Source organism: Pelophylax lessonae, assembly GCF_965119305.1.
Source record: "Pelophylax lessonae genome assembly, chromosome: 1".
Taxonomy (NCBI): Eukaryota; Metazoa; Chordata; class Amphibia; order Anura; family Ranidae; genus Pelophylax; species Pelophylax lessonae.
Window position 1 is genome coordinate 536,864,581 of NC_138768.1, and position 20,009 is coordinate 536,884,589.

The 20,009-nt window shown below is 42.6% G+C and overlaps 1 protein-coding gene across 1 annotated transcript in view; it reads right to left on the bottom strand.

Moving 5' to 3' along the window:
• CFAP299 (cilia and flagella associated protein 299) overlaps window positions 1-20,009 on the bottom strand; it is a 738,453-nt gene that overhangs the window by 655,135 nt on the left and 63,309 nt on the right. Inside the window, exon 2 of the mRNA XM_082261915.1 lies at window positions 15,232-15,362. Coding sequence (XP_082118041.1) covers window positions 15,232-15,362 — 131 coding nt within the window. The remainder of the gene's footprint in view (window positions 1-15,231; window positions 15,363-20,009) is intronic.

Genomic DNA, 20,009 nt, shown 5'->3' on the forward strand with positions numbered 1-20,009 from the left:
ACTTGGTCAGAAAAAGGTAAGCCCAGAACTTTGAGCCATTCATGCTCTATGCCAGTGTTTCTCAACCTTTTTTTCAGTCAAGGCACCCTTTAAAATTATAGAAAATCTTAAGGCATCTTTTAAAATTATAAACAGTCCCATGGCACCCCATTATAAAATGAAAAAAAAAAATATTCTAATAATTTTACACAATGTAGCAACATCCACACGTAGGACACCAAACGTTACAGGTGATTTATTCTTCCAAAACAAATGCACTTTTGTACACTGGTACTGACTAGTATTCCAATATTTCTCTTCTCCCTCAATTTCTTTCAATCAGTCAGCTAATGTGACCCCAGTTCTAAAGGAGAGGGGCAGAGGAGGGTCAAACAAGGATTTGTTGTTGCCTCCAATGCTTTGGAGGCAACAACCCTCCTCCTTATCAACCGATGACATCATTGGTTGTTAGGATGCTGGTGTCTAGAAAGTCATAATGGTGCATAATGAAAACCCATGGCTTTCGTGTAACTAAACCAGGCTTCATCCACCTGCTGGCTTGTATACAATTTTTTATCAATTTTTAGGCATTTTGCCAAGGCACCCCTGAAGAAACCTCAAAGCACCCTGGTTGAAAAAGACTGCTCTATCCTGTCAGTCTGTGAACATGCTTACAAGGAGGAAGAACACAAGATAAACTAATCAGCTGCTCCTTTATTATCCAATCACAGACGTCTAAGAGCCGACTACTGTCTGGCAATAGTGCCTGGAACAAAAAACTGGCTAAACTGTCGTGCAAATGCATTTGCAGGTAAAACAGTTCACATATACTGTATTTATTCCACTGTGTATTTAGCTGTTTTCCTTAAGTTCATTGAAACACTGTTTACCAAGTAAAGAATTGGACTCGGGATAGTCAAAAGCTACCCAAACACACCTGTGTCATGTCAAACCCAAGGTCATGTTGATTAAACATCTGAAGGACCTGAACATTTGTCATTAAAAAACTCCTTGGTGCAACATATAGTGGGCTTACCCTTCTTCAGAAGGACATATGCAAGCCCTAAGGATAGGGGAATTGCTAAACATTTGCATTTCATTATTTGTTTTTCAAATGACCGGTGTCGTGCTATCTGGGTATCTGAGAGAGTTCTATTTTTAACAACCTGTATATTGACTTTGGTGGTTTTGTCTTATGATGCATGTATCTGGCAAGAAACATGTGCAGATGTCATAATATGATGAATGATTATATAAGCATGAAACACTTTTAAAACTGCTGATTGGAATAATGACATATATCACAAAAACAGATGACTGCGAATGCACACATGCAGGGCCTACACAAAGTATCCCAGTGTGTTTCTCACACATTGTAGAGTTTCACACTCCTAAAGAGACCTGTTTATGAAGATAAAATTAATATTAATGTAATATATATTTATATTATATATATAACCAGTGATAGGCAAACCGGAAGTGTCTGTGGATGACGAGCCTGCTGCTCGTGGATGATGTGTTTTGTGCCACCTTTGGAAAATTGAGTGTTTCAGCTGCTTTTATTCTAATAAAATTGGGAAATAGTATTACACTATTCAGAGCTTTTCTTTCCTACACATATTACCTATATCGAGAATACACCTGGAGAGCCTGCCAGACCATCTAAGGCTGGCCATACATGTTCAATTTTCTGTTAGATCTACCAAAAACCATATATTATGAGGTCAAACTAATCAACACTTTCAATTGAATCCAATTAGGCAGGTTTTTGTACTACATAGTTGAAGGTAAATCCGAAGAAAATTGTACATAAAATTGTATAATGTATGGCCAGCCTAAAGCCTCGTACACACGCGTTGAAAATCGGCAGGGAATTTTCGTCCGAAGACCGATCCGCCGATTTTCGGCTTGTTAGTATGATGCTTCCGACAACAGACTCCGACTCCGACTTTTCGGCCGAAAAAAATCTGGTGTGCAGGCTATAAAATTTTTGTCCACCTTCAAAACACGTCCGATTTTCCTGCAGTCAGTACAGATTTCGACAAGGAAAAATCTTATGAGCAAGACTGGGCATGCTCAGAGAAGAAAGAACACAAAGAAAGCAAACCAACATATGACATCACTTCTGAAGTAGAATTTTGTCGGGCGTGAAAATTTGTGTGCAGTCAAGGCACATTCCAACCAACAAAAGACCACTCTGGACAAAAGAGGGACGATGGGTCGGCCGATAATCGTTGCGTGTGTACTAGGCTTTAGACGGGACATCCGTCCTCCAACCACCAGCTGAGTCCACAAACGGATGATCAATGGCAGCAGTGGGAATCTTAGGAGTATAGAGTGAAAGTTATCCATCTATGCTGTAATCTTACAAATGTAAAATGAGAGGCCAGCACAAATAGGGGTGTCACCCCTTTTGGATCTTCCAGATACCAGTCACATTGCTTTCTGGGTGAAGGGATTTCACATGCACTCATCTTATCTACATTGGACTGTTCATTATCCCGTTATTTCACATCTTTTTATATGGATTCATTTTGATAATTGATGCACATTGATCACTTATTCACTTGTTCTTTTTTGGTTTAATATTTACATTCTTACGTTATTCAGCTACATTTGTATATTTTTGTGTACACTGCATATGGAATATCAGTTTCTTAATATTTTGCGATCTTATTATCCATCAACATCTTTTTTATTAGCACATGCACTTTTGTTTGTCACTTGTGCACTGGAGATTTTATGTATATTAGCTGGTATCTGACAGCACAGCACCAGTATTTTATGATATACACATATACAGTATCTCACAAAAGTGAGTACATCCCTCACATTTGAATCTGAAGAAATTACACTTTGCTACAATGTAAAGTAGTGAGTGCACAGCTTGTATAACAGTTTAAATTTGCTGTCCCCTCAAAATAACTCAACACTCAGTCATTAATGTCTAAACCGCTGGCAACAAAAGTGAGTACACCCCTAAGTGATAATGTCCAAATTGGGCCCAATTAGCCATTTTCCCTCCTCGGTGTCATGTGACTTGTTAAAAGGTCTCAGGTGTGAATGGGGAGCAGGTGTGTTAAATTTGGTGTTATCGCTCTCACTCTCTCATACTGGTCAATGGAAGTTCAACATGGCACCTCATAGCAAATAACTCTCTGAGGATCTGAAAAAAAGAATTTCTGCTCTACATAAAGATGGCCTAGGCTATAAGAAGATTGCCAAGACCCTGAAACTGAGCTTCAGCACGGGCCAAGACCATACAGCGGTTTAACAGAACAGGCCTCGCCATGGTCGACCAAAGAAGTTGAGTGCACGTACTCAGCATCATATACAGGGGTTGTCTTTGGGAAATAGACGTATGAGTGCTGCCAGCACTGCTGCAGGGGTTGAAGGGGGGGGGGGGGGGGTCAGCCTGTCAGTACTCAGACCATACGCTGCACACTGCATCAAATTGGCCTGCATGGCTGTCATCCCAGAAGGAATCTTCTAAAGATGATGCACAAGAAGGCCCGCAAACAGTTTGCTGAAGACAAGCAGACTAAGGATTACTAGAGCCATGTCCTGTGGTCTGATAAGACAAAGATAAACTTACTTGGTTCAGATGGTGTGGCAGCAACCAGGTGAGCAGTACAAAGACAAGTGTGTCCTGCCTACAGTCAAGCATAGTGATGGGAGTATCATGGTCTGGGGTTGCATGAGTGCTGCCGGCAGTAGGGAGCTAGAGTTCATTGAGGGAACCATGAATGACAACATGTACTGTGACATACTGAAGCAGAGCATGATCCCCTCCCTTCAGAGACTGGGATGCAGGGCAGTATTCCAACATGATAACAACCCCAAACACACCTCCAATACGATCACTGCCTTGCTAAAGAAGCTGAGGGTAAAGGTGATGAAATGGCCAAGCAATTCTCCAGACCTCTTGAGCATCTGTGGAACATCCTCAAACAGAAGGTGGAGGAGCGCAAGGTCTCTAACATCCACCAGCTCCGTGATGTCATCATGGAGGAGTGGAAGAGGACTCCAGTGGCCACCTGTGAAGCTCTGATGAACTCAATGCCCAAAGGGGGTAAGGCAGTGCTGGAAAATAATGGTGGCCACACAAAATATTGACACTTTGGGCCCAATTTGGACATTGTCACTTAGAGGCGTACTCACTTTTGTTGCCAACGGTTTAGACATTAATGGCTGTGTGTTGAGTTATTTTGAGGGGACAGAAAATCGACACTGTTATACAAGCTGTACACTCACTACTTTACATTCTAGCCAAGTGTCATTTTTTCAGTGTTGTCACATAAAAAGATATAATAAAATATTTACAAAAATGTGAGGGGTGTACTCACTTTTGTGAGATACTGTATATTGTACATTCACATCAGTCCCTACCCTCACGAAGGTTGCAGTCTAAGGTCTCTATTTATACATACACATATTAGTGCCAATTTAGACAGAAGCCATTTAATCTACCAACATGTCTTTGGTGGGAGGTGTGGGAGGAAATCAAACTTCCCTTTTCCTCTCAATACCATTAGCATTTTTTTTTTTTTTTTTAAGTAAACATGTACTTTAAAGCCAAATACAGGCAGATGTAATACAACATCAAAGAGAAGATATTGTATATTTTAGGGAATACATACTCTGAGTTATATTACAGCAGAACTAAATCCAGTAATTTAACTGTTTTTCAAAAAGAAAAATGTAATGAAAAACATTCAATTAATGCTAATAATCTCTAATCAAACTACCAATGCCATTTTCTGCGGTGTTTTTAGTTACATTTTTACTATGTAAAAATGCTTATGTCAGCCCTCAACTGATCTTTCAAACCCTCAAATGTTTGGTGTATGGTATGCTTGGTTATAGCTTGTCACATGTGCAACACCAGGTCAACTGCAGATCAAAAATAAGCTAAGATGGCCCTGTCCTTGGCGGATAGGAAGATAAGAGGGTTTGATTCCACTTTAAAGCTGCACTAACCTTTAAAGTGACAGGCCGGTCCACATCTATCTAAGCTTAAACCTGCTCCCACCCTCATTCTAAGCCCTATACTAACTACTCTGTAAAGGAAAGATGTGTATATGTACTTAATTTAGAGGTGCCCCGGTCCAGTCATGTGATTGGCTCCCACCCTCCCACTGCAGCTTCAGGGGGGAGGAGGGACAGGGTACAACGGATACCCCATAGTAAGTATATGTCATCACGCAAGCATTGCAGCCATTGCAGCCATTGTTACTGCTCTCTCTTATGCCCAGAAGTCAGATGCTGGGAATATCAAGTGACCAAACTGGAGAGCACTTAGATTAGGTAATTATACACATCTTTAATTTACAGAGTAGTCAGTAAAAGGCTTAGAATGGGGTTGGGAGAAGGTTTAAGCTTAGATAGGTTTACAGTAGACTGGACTTCTGCTTTAAGTAATATATGATGTCACTTTTACATTTTCAAATGCTTTTAACTTAATTTTTTTTTCTTTCTTCCTTTTGATTAGATATCAGCCACACATGGAAAGCATTGTTTTTGGTTAACGGTCTTATTCAGTAACAATTTATATTGACATTTTTTTTAAAAGGTGAAAAGATACATGCACTGTGCACATAGCAAACAGTTTGTAATCATAACACACAGAAAAGTAATCCAGTAGACATCATCAGTATAGAAGGAAAGACAAACAATAGGAAAGATGCATCAACAAATAATATAAACTAATGTGGGCGATGTAAAACAGGTAATCACAACTTAAAATTAGCAGTGTGCTAGCATTTAAATATCAAGGAAAAACTAAATGCCATGCAATGATTTTAGCCTAAATACTTAAGTGCAAAGTATTCCAAAAATGAAAACTATAATAGAAAAATCCAGAACAAACAGGCTAGGAGGAAAAGGGGAAGAAGAGAAAAGAGTAAAGAAAAGAAGGACTGCCGCAACATCCGAAATCCTCAGTAGAATCCTAGCAAACCAGGGTGAGAGTAAACGAAAGTCCATTCAGGGTGGATCTTACTATGATGCCATAATTCCCAGACTAGATTATGGGCCTCTAATTTATCACAAATTCTAGCTGTCAGTTTTTCCAATAATTCTACATCCTTGATTCTAGCATATAAAGCAGCTGAGAATAGGGGAGTGTATTTTTTCCAATTAAGTGCTAAAAGGCATCTTGCAGCTGTGAGCACATGGTGTAAAAACTTTTTATAGGGTTTAGCAAGGTTCAAAAAGGACAGACCCAACAGAAAAAGTTTAGCAAAAAATGGGATAGGTACCTAAAAAGGTGGTGTAACAGGCTTTGTACTGAGTTCCAAAAGGACGAGATTGCTAGGCAGCTCCAGTAAATATGATAAAGTGTGCCTTTATCACAACGGCACCGCCAGCATTGATTAGCCCAGGTAGGGTAAATAACGTGGAGTACATCTGGTGTCAAGTGCCAAAAGTAGAGTATTTTATACACATTTTCTTTGTTGAGAGTACAGAGGGAACTCTTGTCTGCCTTAGTCCAGACCAATTTCCACATACAAACACTGTTTAAAAACAGATTTAAAAGATAATTTGTACTTGATGTCTCTTAGAAATAGTCTAGGAAAGGTAAGGGAGGGAGGGGGAATAGTGACCTGGGGTGTGTCGTGGTCACATGGACAGTATGTCTAAAAGGAGGCATACTCAAGAAGTAATTAGTAATCAGAAAAAAAAAGGAGTTAAAGGGATGGGAGGGTGGGATAATGTGAAAGGTAACATTGACGAGATGAGAGGATTGAATGCAGATATTTATGGAGCAAGACCCCTCCTACAACTTCAGGCTGACCTGAAGTCAGCCTTCCTATTTGTACTTGGAGTCCCTTAGAAATAGTCCAGGAAAGGTAAGGGAAGGAGGGGGGAATAGTGACCTGGGGTGTGCCATGGTCACGTGAACAGTATGCCTAAAAGGGGGCAAAATAAAGACAGTAGAATGAAAGAGAAAAGGGGTTTATTGAACAATTTGCATAACAGACCAGTCAAACAAGTGTGAAAATGCGTGAGACATCTCAACGTGTGGATCCAGGATGTACCTGGAGTAACAGGATGAATTCCACCTACATAACTTCTTAATGATGTGAATGGGAACCTCTTGGCGAGTGTACTTGGGAATGGTAGGAATGGGCTATCCTTGGGTTTGCCTACCAAATGCGCCTTGAGTTGGTCTAGGACTGCTACTGGGCACCAAGTGGTATGGGTCTCAAAAAATGTAATATCTGTGCCGGCTCCAGCCTGCTGTACCATGCAGACGTCTAGGTGCAAACAAAAATCGTCGGGGGTATCTGATTAACTGTTTAATCAGGAGAATACGGGACTTAGTATACATGTAAATTTGGCTGGTCTTAAGAACCCATAGGAGGTCAGATATATGGCTGCCTTGAGGACAAGGCTAGGTAGTAGCCCGAAGGGGGACCTGGTAAGCATATCGGACATGTTGCGGAATATATGCTTGGTAATAGGGAGCCTGCTGGCTGAGGCAGGGGGACTACTCTTCTGAATCCCCTTTAATATGGCCTTAATGGAATGTGCTGAAAAAACAGAGGGCCTATCGGGGTGCAGTAAGGACGCAAAGTGCTGAATTCCTGCCAAATATGTCTTAATGGTGTTGTGAGAAAGTTTACGCTGGGAGTGGCAGTAGGCTACGAAACGTTTTTAATGACTTAGTAATTTAGACTGGGATAGTGAGACTGGAACTACTGGAAATTATTCCAAGCCGTATTGTATGCCTTTTTTGTGTTGGCTGATAGTGACTTGTCGATCAATGCAACCGCACAGGTCCAGTGAGTATCTAATCCATTGTTAACAGTGATAAGTGTGGGGCCGGAGTAGCAATGGTGTCTGCATCTGGAACCTGCTGGAAAAACAGTGGATAATTAAATAGCGATAAAGCATTCGCAGCTGCATTATCTACACTATTGATGAATTTTCAGTGAAAATGTAATTTGTATTGGAGGGACAGCCAAATGAACCTGCATACGAAGGACATGATAAGTAATGAACTGGACCTACCTTTGTTAATGATTTTGTAGGTTGCCTGATTGTCTGTGGAGAAAACTACAATGTTACCTGTTCATTGGTGACCCCACACCTGTGCTGTGGAAACTATAGGGTAAATTTCAAAAAGTGATGATGTTTGTACAAACCTGGGAATTGCCAGACTTTCGTCTGGCCAAGGTCCTGCCAACCAGTGAGTGCAAAAAATTGCTGCATAGCCTTTGGTGGCTGCAGCAATGGTAATAACTCCGAGGGATGACACTGAAATAAACATGCCAATGTCATTCCAACCCTGAAGGAACTCGTCCCACATGTGTAAATCCGATAAGGCCGCAGTATCTAATTTGATCCGAGAATCAGAGTCGGGGGCTGTGGGTAACAATGCCAGCAACCTAAAAATGAAGGACCCACCATGGATAATAATTCTCATAGCAAAATTTAACATACCCACCAGTGATTGCAGTTCCTTCCTGGTACAGACTTGGGAGATCATAAATGCATGGATATGGTCTTTAATTTTGGCTAATTTGTCAGCAGGCAGACTAGCCTGCATGGACTGGGTGTCTAACACAATCCCCAGGAAGGTGAGTACAGTAACCATATCCTTGGCTGTCGACAGTAGATTTTTACACTCAGTTGTAGATTGTGGTAATGAAATGTCCCCTGTGTGAAACCATCTACCAAAAACTGACTTAAAGTGGGGGAAGGGTGAGTAGCCAAACAGACCTGCAAGTATGGAATGTTGATGCAGCTTAGTCATGTGGTATTGGTTTGTCTCAGTGTGCAGGCAGACTTGGGGTGAACTCCAAAACAAATAGGACAGACATGCAGGAGGCGGCACTGACTATAATTGCACGTGGCTTGATTGAAATAGTTGCAAATCTATTCTTTGCCTAAAAACAGAATTGGGGGTCCTAGCTTATCTAGTTGTGCTGTATGAGCTGGGGCCAGGAGTAAAACTGTGGATGTTCTGGATGTGCCTGGTAGGATAGGGGGGTTCCACATTGGAGCACCAGTAAGTAGTGTGTGTGGATGAGTGGCAAGTCGCACAAACTGGAGACCTAAGTCCAGCAAAATGCCAGCAAAATAACTCTGTGTCTACATTGCTCCAGTCTGTAACTACCTGGTGCTGGGCCAGAATAGCAGCAGCTTTGGCGGAAAAGGAGCAATGGTAGTCATAAAAGGCCAACCCGCCGTATTTCTGACCCAACTCCACTACCGCGTAAAGGTAGAGGTCAAGCTCCTCCCTCCTATGTGGGTTTACAGAGAAGATTACATCCCTGAAAGCACTAAACGCAAGGACAAAGTCTGGAATGGAGAGCTTACAGTTTAGCCTATGGCACCTGGTCTTTACCACCACGGAGGCATCACTGCAAGCATATGACTTGTTGGCTATATCGTGGGCAGCTATTAAAAGGGAGGCCAAATTTACATCTTTACTGTCTAGAATATCTTTCTTTATATTTACTGGTATGAAATGAGCCGGGGTGACGGAGAGGGTACTAGCGCCCTTACCTGAGGCTAATGGCACGGGGGGCTGAGACAGTGGGTGTCTTGGGAACTGCTGGTGTCCCGGAAATGGAGGATGCCCCTGGGGTCGGGGTTGGGCGGCTTTCCAATGTGTCTACCCTGGCTCATAGCTCAAGCAAGGAGGTCGCCAATGGGCTAAGGGTAGTGTGAATTTGTGAGAGGGATGTGGCAAATGTAACTTGCTCAGTGTTGGTACCCGGTGCACTAGGGAAAAATAGTCTGAAAAGTTCAGCTTTACGAGCCGAAGCTGGGTACCAGATACCCCTGCACTGCAGCTCAGTCATGAGCTTGAGGATTTGTGCAGGATCTCAGAGAGGGCGTGCTACCATGTTCTGATCCCCTGGCAGGAGATGGTGGGACGGTGGCAAATTCTTTGATATCCAAAGCCTGTGACATGACCTATGTGACTAAGAACAAATCTATTGTGAATATACAGTATCTCACAAAAGTTAGTACACTCCTCACCTTTTTGTAATATTTTATTATACCTTTTCATGTGACAACACTGAAGAAATGACACGTTGCTACAATGTAAAATAGTGAGTGTACAGCTTGTATAGCAATGTAAATTTTCTGTCCCCTCAAAATAACTCAACACACAGCCATTATTGTCTAAACTGCTGGCAACAAAAGTGAATACATCCCTAAGTGAAAAAGTCCAAATTGTTACGAATTAGCCATTTTCCCACCCCGGTGTCATGTGACTCTTTAGTGTTACAAGGTCTCACGTGTGAATAGGGAGAAGGTGTATTAAATTTGGTGTTATCGCTTTCACTCTCTCATACTGGTCACTGGAAGTTCAACATGGCACCTCATGGCAAAGAACTCTCTGAGGATCTGAAAAAAAGAATTGTTGCTCTACATAAAAATGGCCTAGGCTATAAGAAGATTGGCAAGACCCTGAAACTGAGCTGCAGCACAAGGCCATACAGCGGTTTAACAGGACAGGTACACTCAGAACAGGCCTTACCATGGTCGACCAAAGAAGTTGAGTGCACATGGTTAGCGTCATATCCAGAGGCTTTCTTTGGGAAATAGACATATGAGTGCTGCCAGCATTGCTGCAGAGGTGGGGAGTCAGCCTGTCAGTGCTCAGACTATACGCCGCACACTGCATCAAATTGGTCTGCAGGGCTGTTGTCCCAGAATGAAGCTTCTTCTGAAGATGATGCAAAAGAAAGCCCCCAAACAGTTTGCTGAAGACAAGCAGACTAAGGACATGGATAACTGAAACCATGTCCTGTGGACTGATCAGACCAAGATGAACCTATTTGGTTCAGATGGTGTCAAGCATGTGTGGGGGTAACTAGGTGAGGAGTACAAAGACAATTGTGTCTTGCCTACAGTCAAGCATGGTGGTGGGAGTGTCATGGTCTGGGGCTGCATGAGTGCTGAAGGCACTGGGGAGCTACAGTTCACTGAGGGAGACATGAATGCCAACATGTACTGTGACATACTGAAGCAGAGCATGATCCCCTCCCTTCGCAGACGAGGCCCCAGGGCAGTATTCCAACATGATAACGACCCCAAAAAAATGCTCCAAGGCGACCACTGCTTTGCTAAAGAAGCTGAGGGTAAAGGTGATGGACTGGCCAAGCATGACTCCAGACCTAATCCCTATTGAGCATCTGTGGGGCATCCTTAAATTGAAGGTGGAGAAGCGCAAGGTCTCTAACATCCACCAGTTCCGTGATGTCGTCATGGAGGAGTGGAAGAGGACTCCAGGGCAACCTGTGAAGCTCTGGGGAACTCCATGCCCAAGAGGGTTAAGGCAGTGCTAGAAAATAATGGTGGCCACACAAAATATTGACATTTTGGGCCCAATTTGGACATTTTCACCTAGGGGTGTACCCATTTTTGTTGCCAGCTGTTTAGACAATAATGGCTGTGTGTTGAGTTATTTTGAGGGGACAGCAAATTTACACTGTTATACAAGCTGTCATTTCTTGTCATTTCATGTGTCATTTCTTCAGTGTTGCCACATGAAAAGATATAATAAAATATTTACAAAAATGTGAGGGGTGTATTTACTTTTGTGAGATACTGTGTGTATATATATATATATATATATATATATTTTTTTTTTTTTTCAAAGTGTACAAGTGGGAGTTATGTGGTGCAATGAACAGAAGATAGAGGGTCATTTAGCAAACAAAATCTCGAGTTGCACAGGACTGATAACGTGTCAGTTGGCCGAGTTACCTGAGGCATACAAGGCAAATTAACATTGCAAACTCAGGCCTTAGTTACCTGAACACGTGTCAGGTAAGAGGTATGAGTGTTGCGATATGTCGTAAATGTACGATGTATGTGTTAACGCATGAGGAGACTTGTCACCAAACAAGTCAATTAATAAACAAACATCTCAATCTGTAGGTACCCGTAAGCATGATGGGTAACAACAGTAGTGGTGTAACGCCGTAAGAGGCAAGATAAATGATGTATGTACAACAAAATTGACGTATATGTGATAATAAATTAACGATTTGAATACATTACAATGTGTGACTATAAGGGTTGAGGAAATACCCACCTGTATTAACTGCACCAAAACTTGGACTTGTAAGTCCCGTGGTTATGTAGAAACAAGAACTATGGGAAATAAAAAACAAAAGAAAACCACCCCCAGTCAATATGTTACCTGGGCCCTAGGTTAAGTAACAAGATCTACCCACAGTGCAAGTGTCCAAATAACCAGACAATATATGTGAAGTATGACCAATATACAGTTTAAGCGAGAGTATTTGTAAATGCCGCTGGATATTTAACAAACAGTGCCTTAAATATGTTACAACATGACACAGGTCACAAGGTGTAAATCGTATGTACTGAGGAACATATCAAATGGAACCGATAGCATGGTGGCTACGGATACAACCAAAAAGCAAGAGATAAGTGAGATACAGATGTGTAAATATGATGCATGAATATCGTAAGTAACTAAAAATGAATTGTACAAAAACATTGACGTAATTTGATAAACCAAAATTAAGCAGCGCTAGCATTGGTGACAGTGTACATCATGTGAAAAGAATGTTAACAATTCATGAGAACAAACCTAAATGTGAAAAGATATTGTGAATAAAAGTCCTTAATCGTGATCCAAAATAAAGTGCTCAGGTGCTGAAGATTATTCAAGGTGCTCCAAAGTGATAGGTAACCCCTCTCGGTTCCCCACTCACCAAATTGCCAGAATTTTTGAGCCTTGGATATATATTGCACATAAGCCCTCTTTGCCAGGATCTCAGAGATGTTTCTCCATATAACCTTGGATAAGGGTAGGTATAAATTCCGCCTCCGTATCCACCGTTAAAATATAGAAAGGCCGTACATGGTGAAGTATGTTTAAACAATTTATTGTGCTTGACAAGTCGAAAACATACTTACAAACATTGATTAATATAAGCGCATGTAATCTATGCCTCGTGTGAGCAGCGCTTGGCGTGCGTTCCACGACCAGGAAATGCCTGACCGGAAGTGACGTTCCATCTCGTCCGTAACCGGAAATTACGTCTAATTTTTTTTGACAGCAGGGGAACATTGAACATAGTGGTTCAGGGCATTTCAGAATCTCAGCTTGAACTTTCTCAAGGGCTTGGGCTGACTGTTTTTTAAGTTAACAAAGACACGCACAGGTAATGCACTAAAGCTGGATACACACTATCCAACTTTTGTGGTTAGATTTCCTTCAGATTTACCTTTTCTATGTAGTGCAAGGGCCTGCCAGATTGCATACAAATTGAAAGTGTTTAGGTTTGATCTCATATTATATGGTTTTGGTAAGTCTAAAGGAAAAAGTCTTCAGAAAATCTTATAGTGTGTATGGCCCATTAAGAACTCAGAAGATTTCAGGCTGAAGTACGCAGCCAGGGCAGAAAGATCTCAGAAGAAGGAGTTGAATTATCTAAGCTACAAGTGCATAGGGGAGAATGTACAGACATGGATAGGTGCACTTGTGGAGTGAGCAGTACCAGGTGGTGTAACCTTGCCAACTACACCAAGTTATATCCCCACAGGGGTTCTTGGGCTATGCCAGGCGATGAATGGGTCACTAGCCCTGCATGTGGGAGTACCTTTTGTACAGAGCGCTCTCATCAATGCCGGGGACCAGGTGAAGACTGTGGTCATGTGCAAAATGTAACATTAAGGCTGTTCCCTGACTTAAAGATGAGCCTTCACCCTGTGCAGTAATTAAAGTACAGAGTTCCTCTAAAAAGCGGCTTGTCCCATGTCACTACATATTGTAACTTGAATGTTGCATTAGGAAGGATGTGCTGAGCATGTGCCCACTCTACCAGTCAAGCATACCTCTGTTACCTCACTCCCAGTAACAAAATGGGGTCCTGCAATGTGTATACCGCTTGTTACCTCTACGCGTTACGCCACATCCCACATGGCTTCATCTGGAGAGTATACCGAGCAGTATGTGTGGGAGCTCCTAACCTGGGTACTGCACTATTGGATAGTATTCCTATTTTACTTATGGCACTCTAGAACATATTTAAGCAGTGTGGAGTCACATAGCAATTGGACGTCAAAGATTATTTTCATATCTGCTGTGTTGACCCCTTGTGGATAAGGAACCTGGTGATTTGAGCAGAAGAGTGAAGGAGAGGATATACACCGAGTGATTTTTAAATGCACTTTAATTGATTAGAGATGTTGGAAGTTTTTTTGCACTCTTTGCACAAACGGAGTGGTTCTTTTTGGATTACACAGCAAGCTATTAGGGATGTTTTTTTTCACTGAACTTTTTATATTGTTAGCACCTTATTTTACACCATATTGCCATACTTCTATTTGTGTGTTAATATTATTTATTAACAGCAGCACTATCACATATTTACACGTTTATGCCTTTGATGTGGGAACACATTTAGGTAATAGCAGCAGCTATACTATACATATTATATGATTGTATTAGGTTTTTTGATTCGGTAAAGGATTCACATTGGTAGCACACAATTATTTTTGTTTTCCAATCATATACAATTGACATACTATATCATATATTCAGTTACACTTCAAAAAATCCTAAATCACAAAAGAAATATGCCACATATAGCTGCACATGAAGGATATGTTTTTAAGTACAGCGAATTGTATCTGACAGCATTTGGCACTTGTGGTTTGTCTATTCCAGTCTGTTACTTGGTTTCCAAAAGCCTAAAGACACATTCGGGCACATCTGAAAAGGAACAAATGAGCCTTCCGGAAAGGAAGTGAACAGGCTGCCGCAAAAGACTAAATAATAACTATGTTCTTGCTGTCAAGATTGGTACTCATGTTTCTATGATCAAACAGCGGAGAGGAAGCTACCAGAGAAATCTTGATTTTACTGTCACTAACAGGGCATTTGGGACATTCTGGGCAGTGATTACCCTTGATGTGTTCCAGCGCTTCCCTTGTTTCTGCCTACATTTTTAGAAATATGTACTGTCCCTGTGCTTTCATCATGGTCTGTTGGTTGTGCTTGCATATTTTTTATGTTTATCCTCTTTTCATAAATTAGTAGCTTGCAGTCAAATGTGGTCGCACAGCAGATATCTTCCAGCTTGCTCACCCTAATTGATCTGCGCAACACATGTGTCTTGGTATCAGACCTGTAGCTGGTGTCCTTACTTGAAGTCGAGGGGAAGCACATGCTTATAAAACTGTTTCTAATCATACGGAGCTGCGAGGAATGTGATTCAGTTGTTAGTAGACACAGCTGTGACTTACTTTTGTTGAGTTCTCTGGGAAAGTCTGGAAGCCTCTGCCACAGCTTTTCTTGCTTCAAACTCTTCCCTCTTTAAAACCTCGCCACTTCCTCTGTAGCCTAGCTCAACTAGCTGACGGGCTAACTCTTCGTCCTGGAAAGATACATGATGGTTTATTACAATGTAAAATACATCATAATCAAACAAATATAACACATGTATTACAAAAATGTTCTCAAGTATAATATATGTTTCCCCAAGGTGCATCTTTTCTTGTTTTTTTTATTCTAATCTGCCTACTGCTCTAAATATTTCCACAAAACTCATAGCCTCTGTTGTAAAACAGCTAGAAGCATAATAAAATTAGCTCTTGTACCTTTTTTGGGCATCATGTGACCCGCGATTTTGTTTGTGCTATGCTACCGCGATTCGGCAGGGGGAAATCGCAGCAACATCGCACAGCGTTTGGGGTGCTATTGCAAATCAACGGCAATGCGCAGGCGTTCCGCGATTTGCAATGATTTCCGGATCGCGGGCAGAACCCGGTCATTCTGCCCGCGGCCCGCTATGCTAACATGTGAACGTAGCCTAAATAGAATACAGCTTATTTAAAGAATACATTAATTCTGCTGTGCCAATAAAGATTAAATAAAACAGTGAATGAGAGTATGGGGTTGATTCACCAAAGGCAAATAGGCTGTTCACTTTGCAAATTACAGTTGCACTCCGCAAGTGCAGTTGCTCCAGAGCTTAGTGTGGGGCAAAGCTTTACTTTACATTTTTGCTTGTACATGATTGGATGATGGAAGTCAGCAGAGCTTCTGCTCATTTACTAAGCTTTGGAGCAACTGCACTAGCAGAGTGCAACTGCACTTTGCAAAGGGAAAAGCCTATTTGCCTTTAGTAAATCAACCCTAATGTGACAAAGGGGGAGGCAGATTATGGAATAGGGAAGCTGTGGATGAAAAGTCCTGAAAGGACAGGGACAAGCAAGTGGCTGGGAGACTAATGGTGGCCATAAAACATTGATAAATGCTTTGAAAAGTGATCAGTTTCTTTTCCGATCGCTCTCTCCCAATAAGAATGACCAATCTTTAGTCGATAACCCATTTAATCAATATGCCACACATGAGGACGCATATTTTTATTGATATTTAAAGTTTGGGATAGCAAAAAAAAAAAACATTCATATTCACCTATATGGCTGCAGCATCTGCCTTATGCTGCAGCTGTCCCCCCAGCTCTAAGACTGAGAACTAAGCAATCAAATGGCCACTTATTACTAAGTTCTTGGTCTTCACTGTGCAGAGAGCATTCATTGTTAGCCAGTGCACTCTGCTTTGCCCCTCCAGCGCTCACTGGCGCACTGGGCTGTGCAGGGGGCCTAAATGGCTGGCTCAGGCTCTCAGTGGCACACTATGAGGATGAGCCAGCTGCAACTCAGGCACCTGGGTGGATCCCAACATTATTGATAGGATTCCTGCAGAGCCTGGACCAACGCTGTGATGTCAGCTGATGGCAGGCTTAAACCCGCTGCTGGCTAAATCTTTGTCATAGATGCAGAAATAAGTGTACTCCTGCAATCCAAAAGAGAAGTATGGCCAAAAAAGCTTTGGCAATGCTTATCTTTTAAAATAGAATCTTAACTTGCGATCATGAATTATGGATTGCATCTCTGTTTCCACTATGTAATCTCATAATCTGATCAAATGAAATATGATTTTATCATGAACAAAGTATCTAAGTGCTGCCAATTAATGCAAAACTATCAATAATTTCCCGCCCTGGAAATCAGATTGAAATTGAGTCTAAAATGATCAAAAGGGAAGTTATAGCTATTCGATCATATGTGGATATAACCATTATCGTACATCGATCAGATAAAAAAAAAAAGTTGAAGCATGTTTTACCACCATTACAGTGATGTGTGCTGCTATTTACTTGTAGCCAGCTGATCTTTTCTTGTGCATTTGTACGTAATCTGTACTGACCCTTACAGCATGTGCCTGCATCCAGAAATGAGCCATGTTAATCAGACCCAATTATGTATCAAACTGCTGTAGTCTTATGTATACACTATGCGCATTATGGATCCACTAGTAGAATTTTGTTCAAAAATGTTCTTTTTAAGAATGTTCGTTCCATTTTTTAATCATTAGTGGGGTTGAATTAATGTTCATTTTTGCCTATAGTGAAATAAAAAAAAATTGAAGAAGCAGGATGGAAATTTTTTCTTGAACAAATTTCTAACTGTGTATGTGGCTTTTGTTTGGAAGGATACATTCTTTCCAAAACTAAATGTATAAAGAAAACAACATTTTCGAATAAAATTCATACAGTCATCAAATGTACAAATCATTTTTGTATGAATATTTTTACTAACAGTCATTCAAATGCTAGTGTATTGCCAGCTTATACCAACATGAAAAAATAAAAAATAAAAGGACTTTACTGGCATTGAGGGGGGAACTCATAAAACATAAAAATATAGTCTTCATTACAATAGATTAAAATGTATAAGGTTAAAAAGCCATAAAAACAAACCATAGCACAATAATATAACAAGTCCTGCTGCTGACTTACTGACTACTGTATCCATTTGAATTAATTATTAGGGATGATCGAACGGTTCGGGTCGACCATCGGTTCGACCCGAACATTGGGTGTTCAAAATTCGGCCGAATTCCGAACTTTTTGCGGTAAAAGTTTGGAATTCGGCCACCAGAACCGCCCAAAATGCAATAGGACAGGAACTGGGCTTTAAAAGCCTGTGATTGGCCTAGAAACGTCAGTAAAAGCCAATTGAGGGGGCAGGAGTCTGCTAGGAATGTGATTGGAGTGACTACGGGGTCCAGAGGCCAATCAGGAGAGAGCACGCTCCCATACGCCCCGCAGTATATAACATAGCCCCGCCAAACCTCTAGCACTGTAATACAGAGGCTGTGGAAGAGAGTGGAAGCATTTGTGTTTCTCCTGCTGCTTGTAAAGCTCCAGTGTCATTTTGCAATTATCTTCTGCTGCAGTGTTGCCAACCCCCCGGAGTGAAATTTACTGGCAGAATGCCAAAAATTTACGGACGGCACCAATTTTTTACTGGCACTGCAAAAATGTACATAAAATAGCCGTTTTCAGTGCTACACCGTGCAAATATGAATAATTAAACTATAAACATGTAGATAGTGCTATTAGCAATGCGTTTAAGTTAAACAAAAGTCAGTGCCCACTTACATTATTGTATTCTCTCCCCCTTACATCAGTGACCCCCCCATCAGACTGGTCTGGCGGCGCTGTCACTGACCTCCCCTCACTGCACTGTGCAGGGCTCAGTCAGACGGCTCTTTTCTCCACTCCGCAGGCCCCACACATCTAACTTCTCCCGTGACCCCCATCCCGGCGGCGCTCTCACTCCTCACTCGCTCTTGACTCCTCTCCAGACTCCCCTGCAGAGACTGCAGACATGATAAAAGAAAAGATGGTTCGAAACTGCGGACATGGAACAGAAGGTGGTCAGAGACTGCGGACAAGGAACAGGAGGTGGTCAGAGACTGCGGACATGGAACAGGAGGTGGTCAGAGACTGCGGACATGGAACAGGAGGTGGTCAGAGACTGCGGACATGGAACAGGAGGTGGTCAGAGACTGCGGACATGGAACAGGAGGTGGTCAGAGACTGCAGACATGGAACAGGAGGTGGTCAGAGACTGCAGACATGGAACAGGAGGTGGTCAGACACTGCGGACATGGAACAGGAGGTGGTCAGAGACTGCGGACATGGAACAGGAGGTGGTCAGAGACTGCGGACATGGAACAGGAGGTGGTCAGAGACTGCAGACATGGAACAGGAGGTGGTCAGAGACTGCGGTCATGGAGCAGGAGGTGCTCAGAGACTGCGGACATGGTACAGGGGGTGCTCAGAGACTGCGGACATGAAGCAGGAGGTGCTCAGAGACTGCGGACATGGAGCAGGAGGTGCTCAGAGACTGCGGACATGGTACAGGGAGTGGTCAGAGACTGCGGACATGGTACAGGGAGTGGTCAGAGACTGCGGACATGGTACAGGGAGTGGTCAGAGACTGCGGACATGGTACAGGGAGTGGTGAGAGACTGCGGACATGGTACAGGGAGTGGTCAGAGACTGCGGACATGGTACAGGGAGTGGTCAGAGACTGCGGACATGGTACAGGGAGTGGTCAGAGACTGCGGACATGGAACAGGAGGTGGTCAGAGACTGCGGACATAGAACAGGAGGTGGTCAGAGACTGCGGACATGGAACAGGAGGTGGTCAGAGACTGCGGACATGGAACAGGAGGTGGTCAGAGACTGCAGACATGGAACAGGAGGTGGTCAGAGACTGCAGACATGGAACAGGAGGTGGTCAGAGACTGCAGACATGGAACAGGAGGTGGTCAGAGACTGCGGTCATGGAGCAGGAGGTGCTCAGAGACTGCGGACATGGTACAGGGGGTGCTCAGAGACTGCGGACATGGAGCAGGAGGTGCTCAGAGACTGCGGACATGGAGCAGGAGGTGCTCAGAGACTGCGGACATGGAGCAGGAGGTGCTCAGAGACTGCAGACATGGAGCAGGAGGTGCTCAGAGACTGCGGACATGGAGCAGGAGGTGCTCAGAGACTGCGGACATGGAGCAGGAGGTGCTCAGAGACTGCGGACATGGAGCAGGAGGTGCTCAGAGACTGCGGACATGGTACAGGGAGTGGTCAGAGACTGCGGACATGGTACAGGGAGTGGTCAGAGACTGCGGACATGGTACAGGGAGTGGTCAGAGACTGCGGACATGGTAC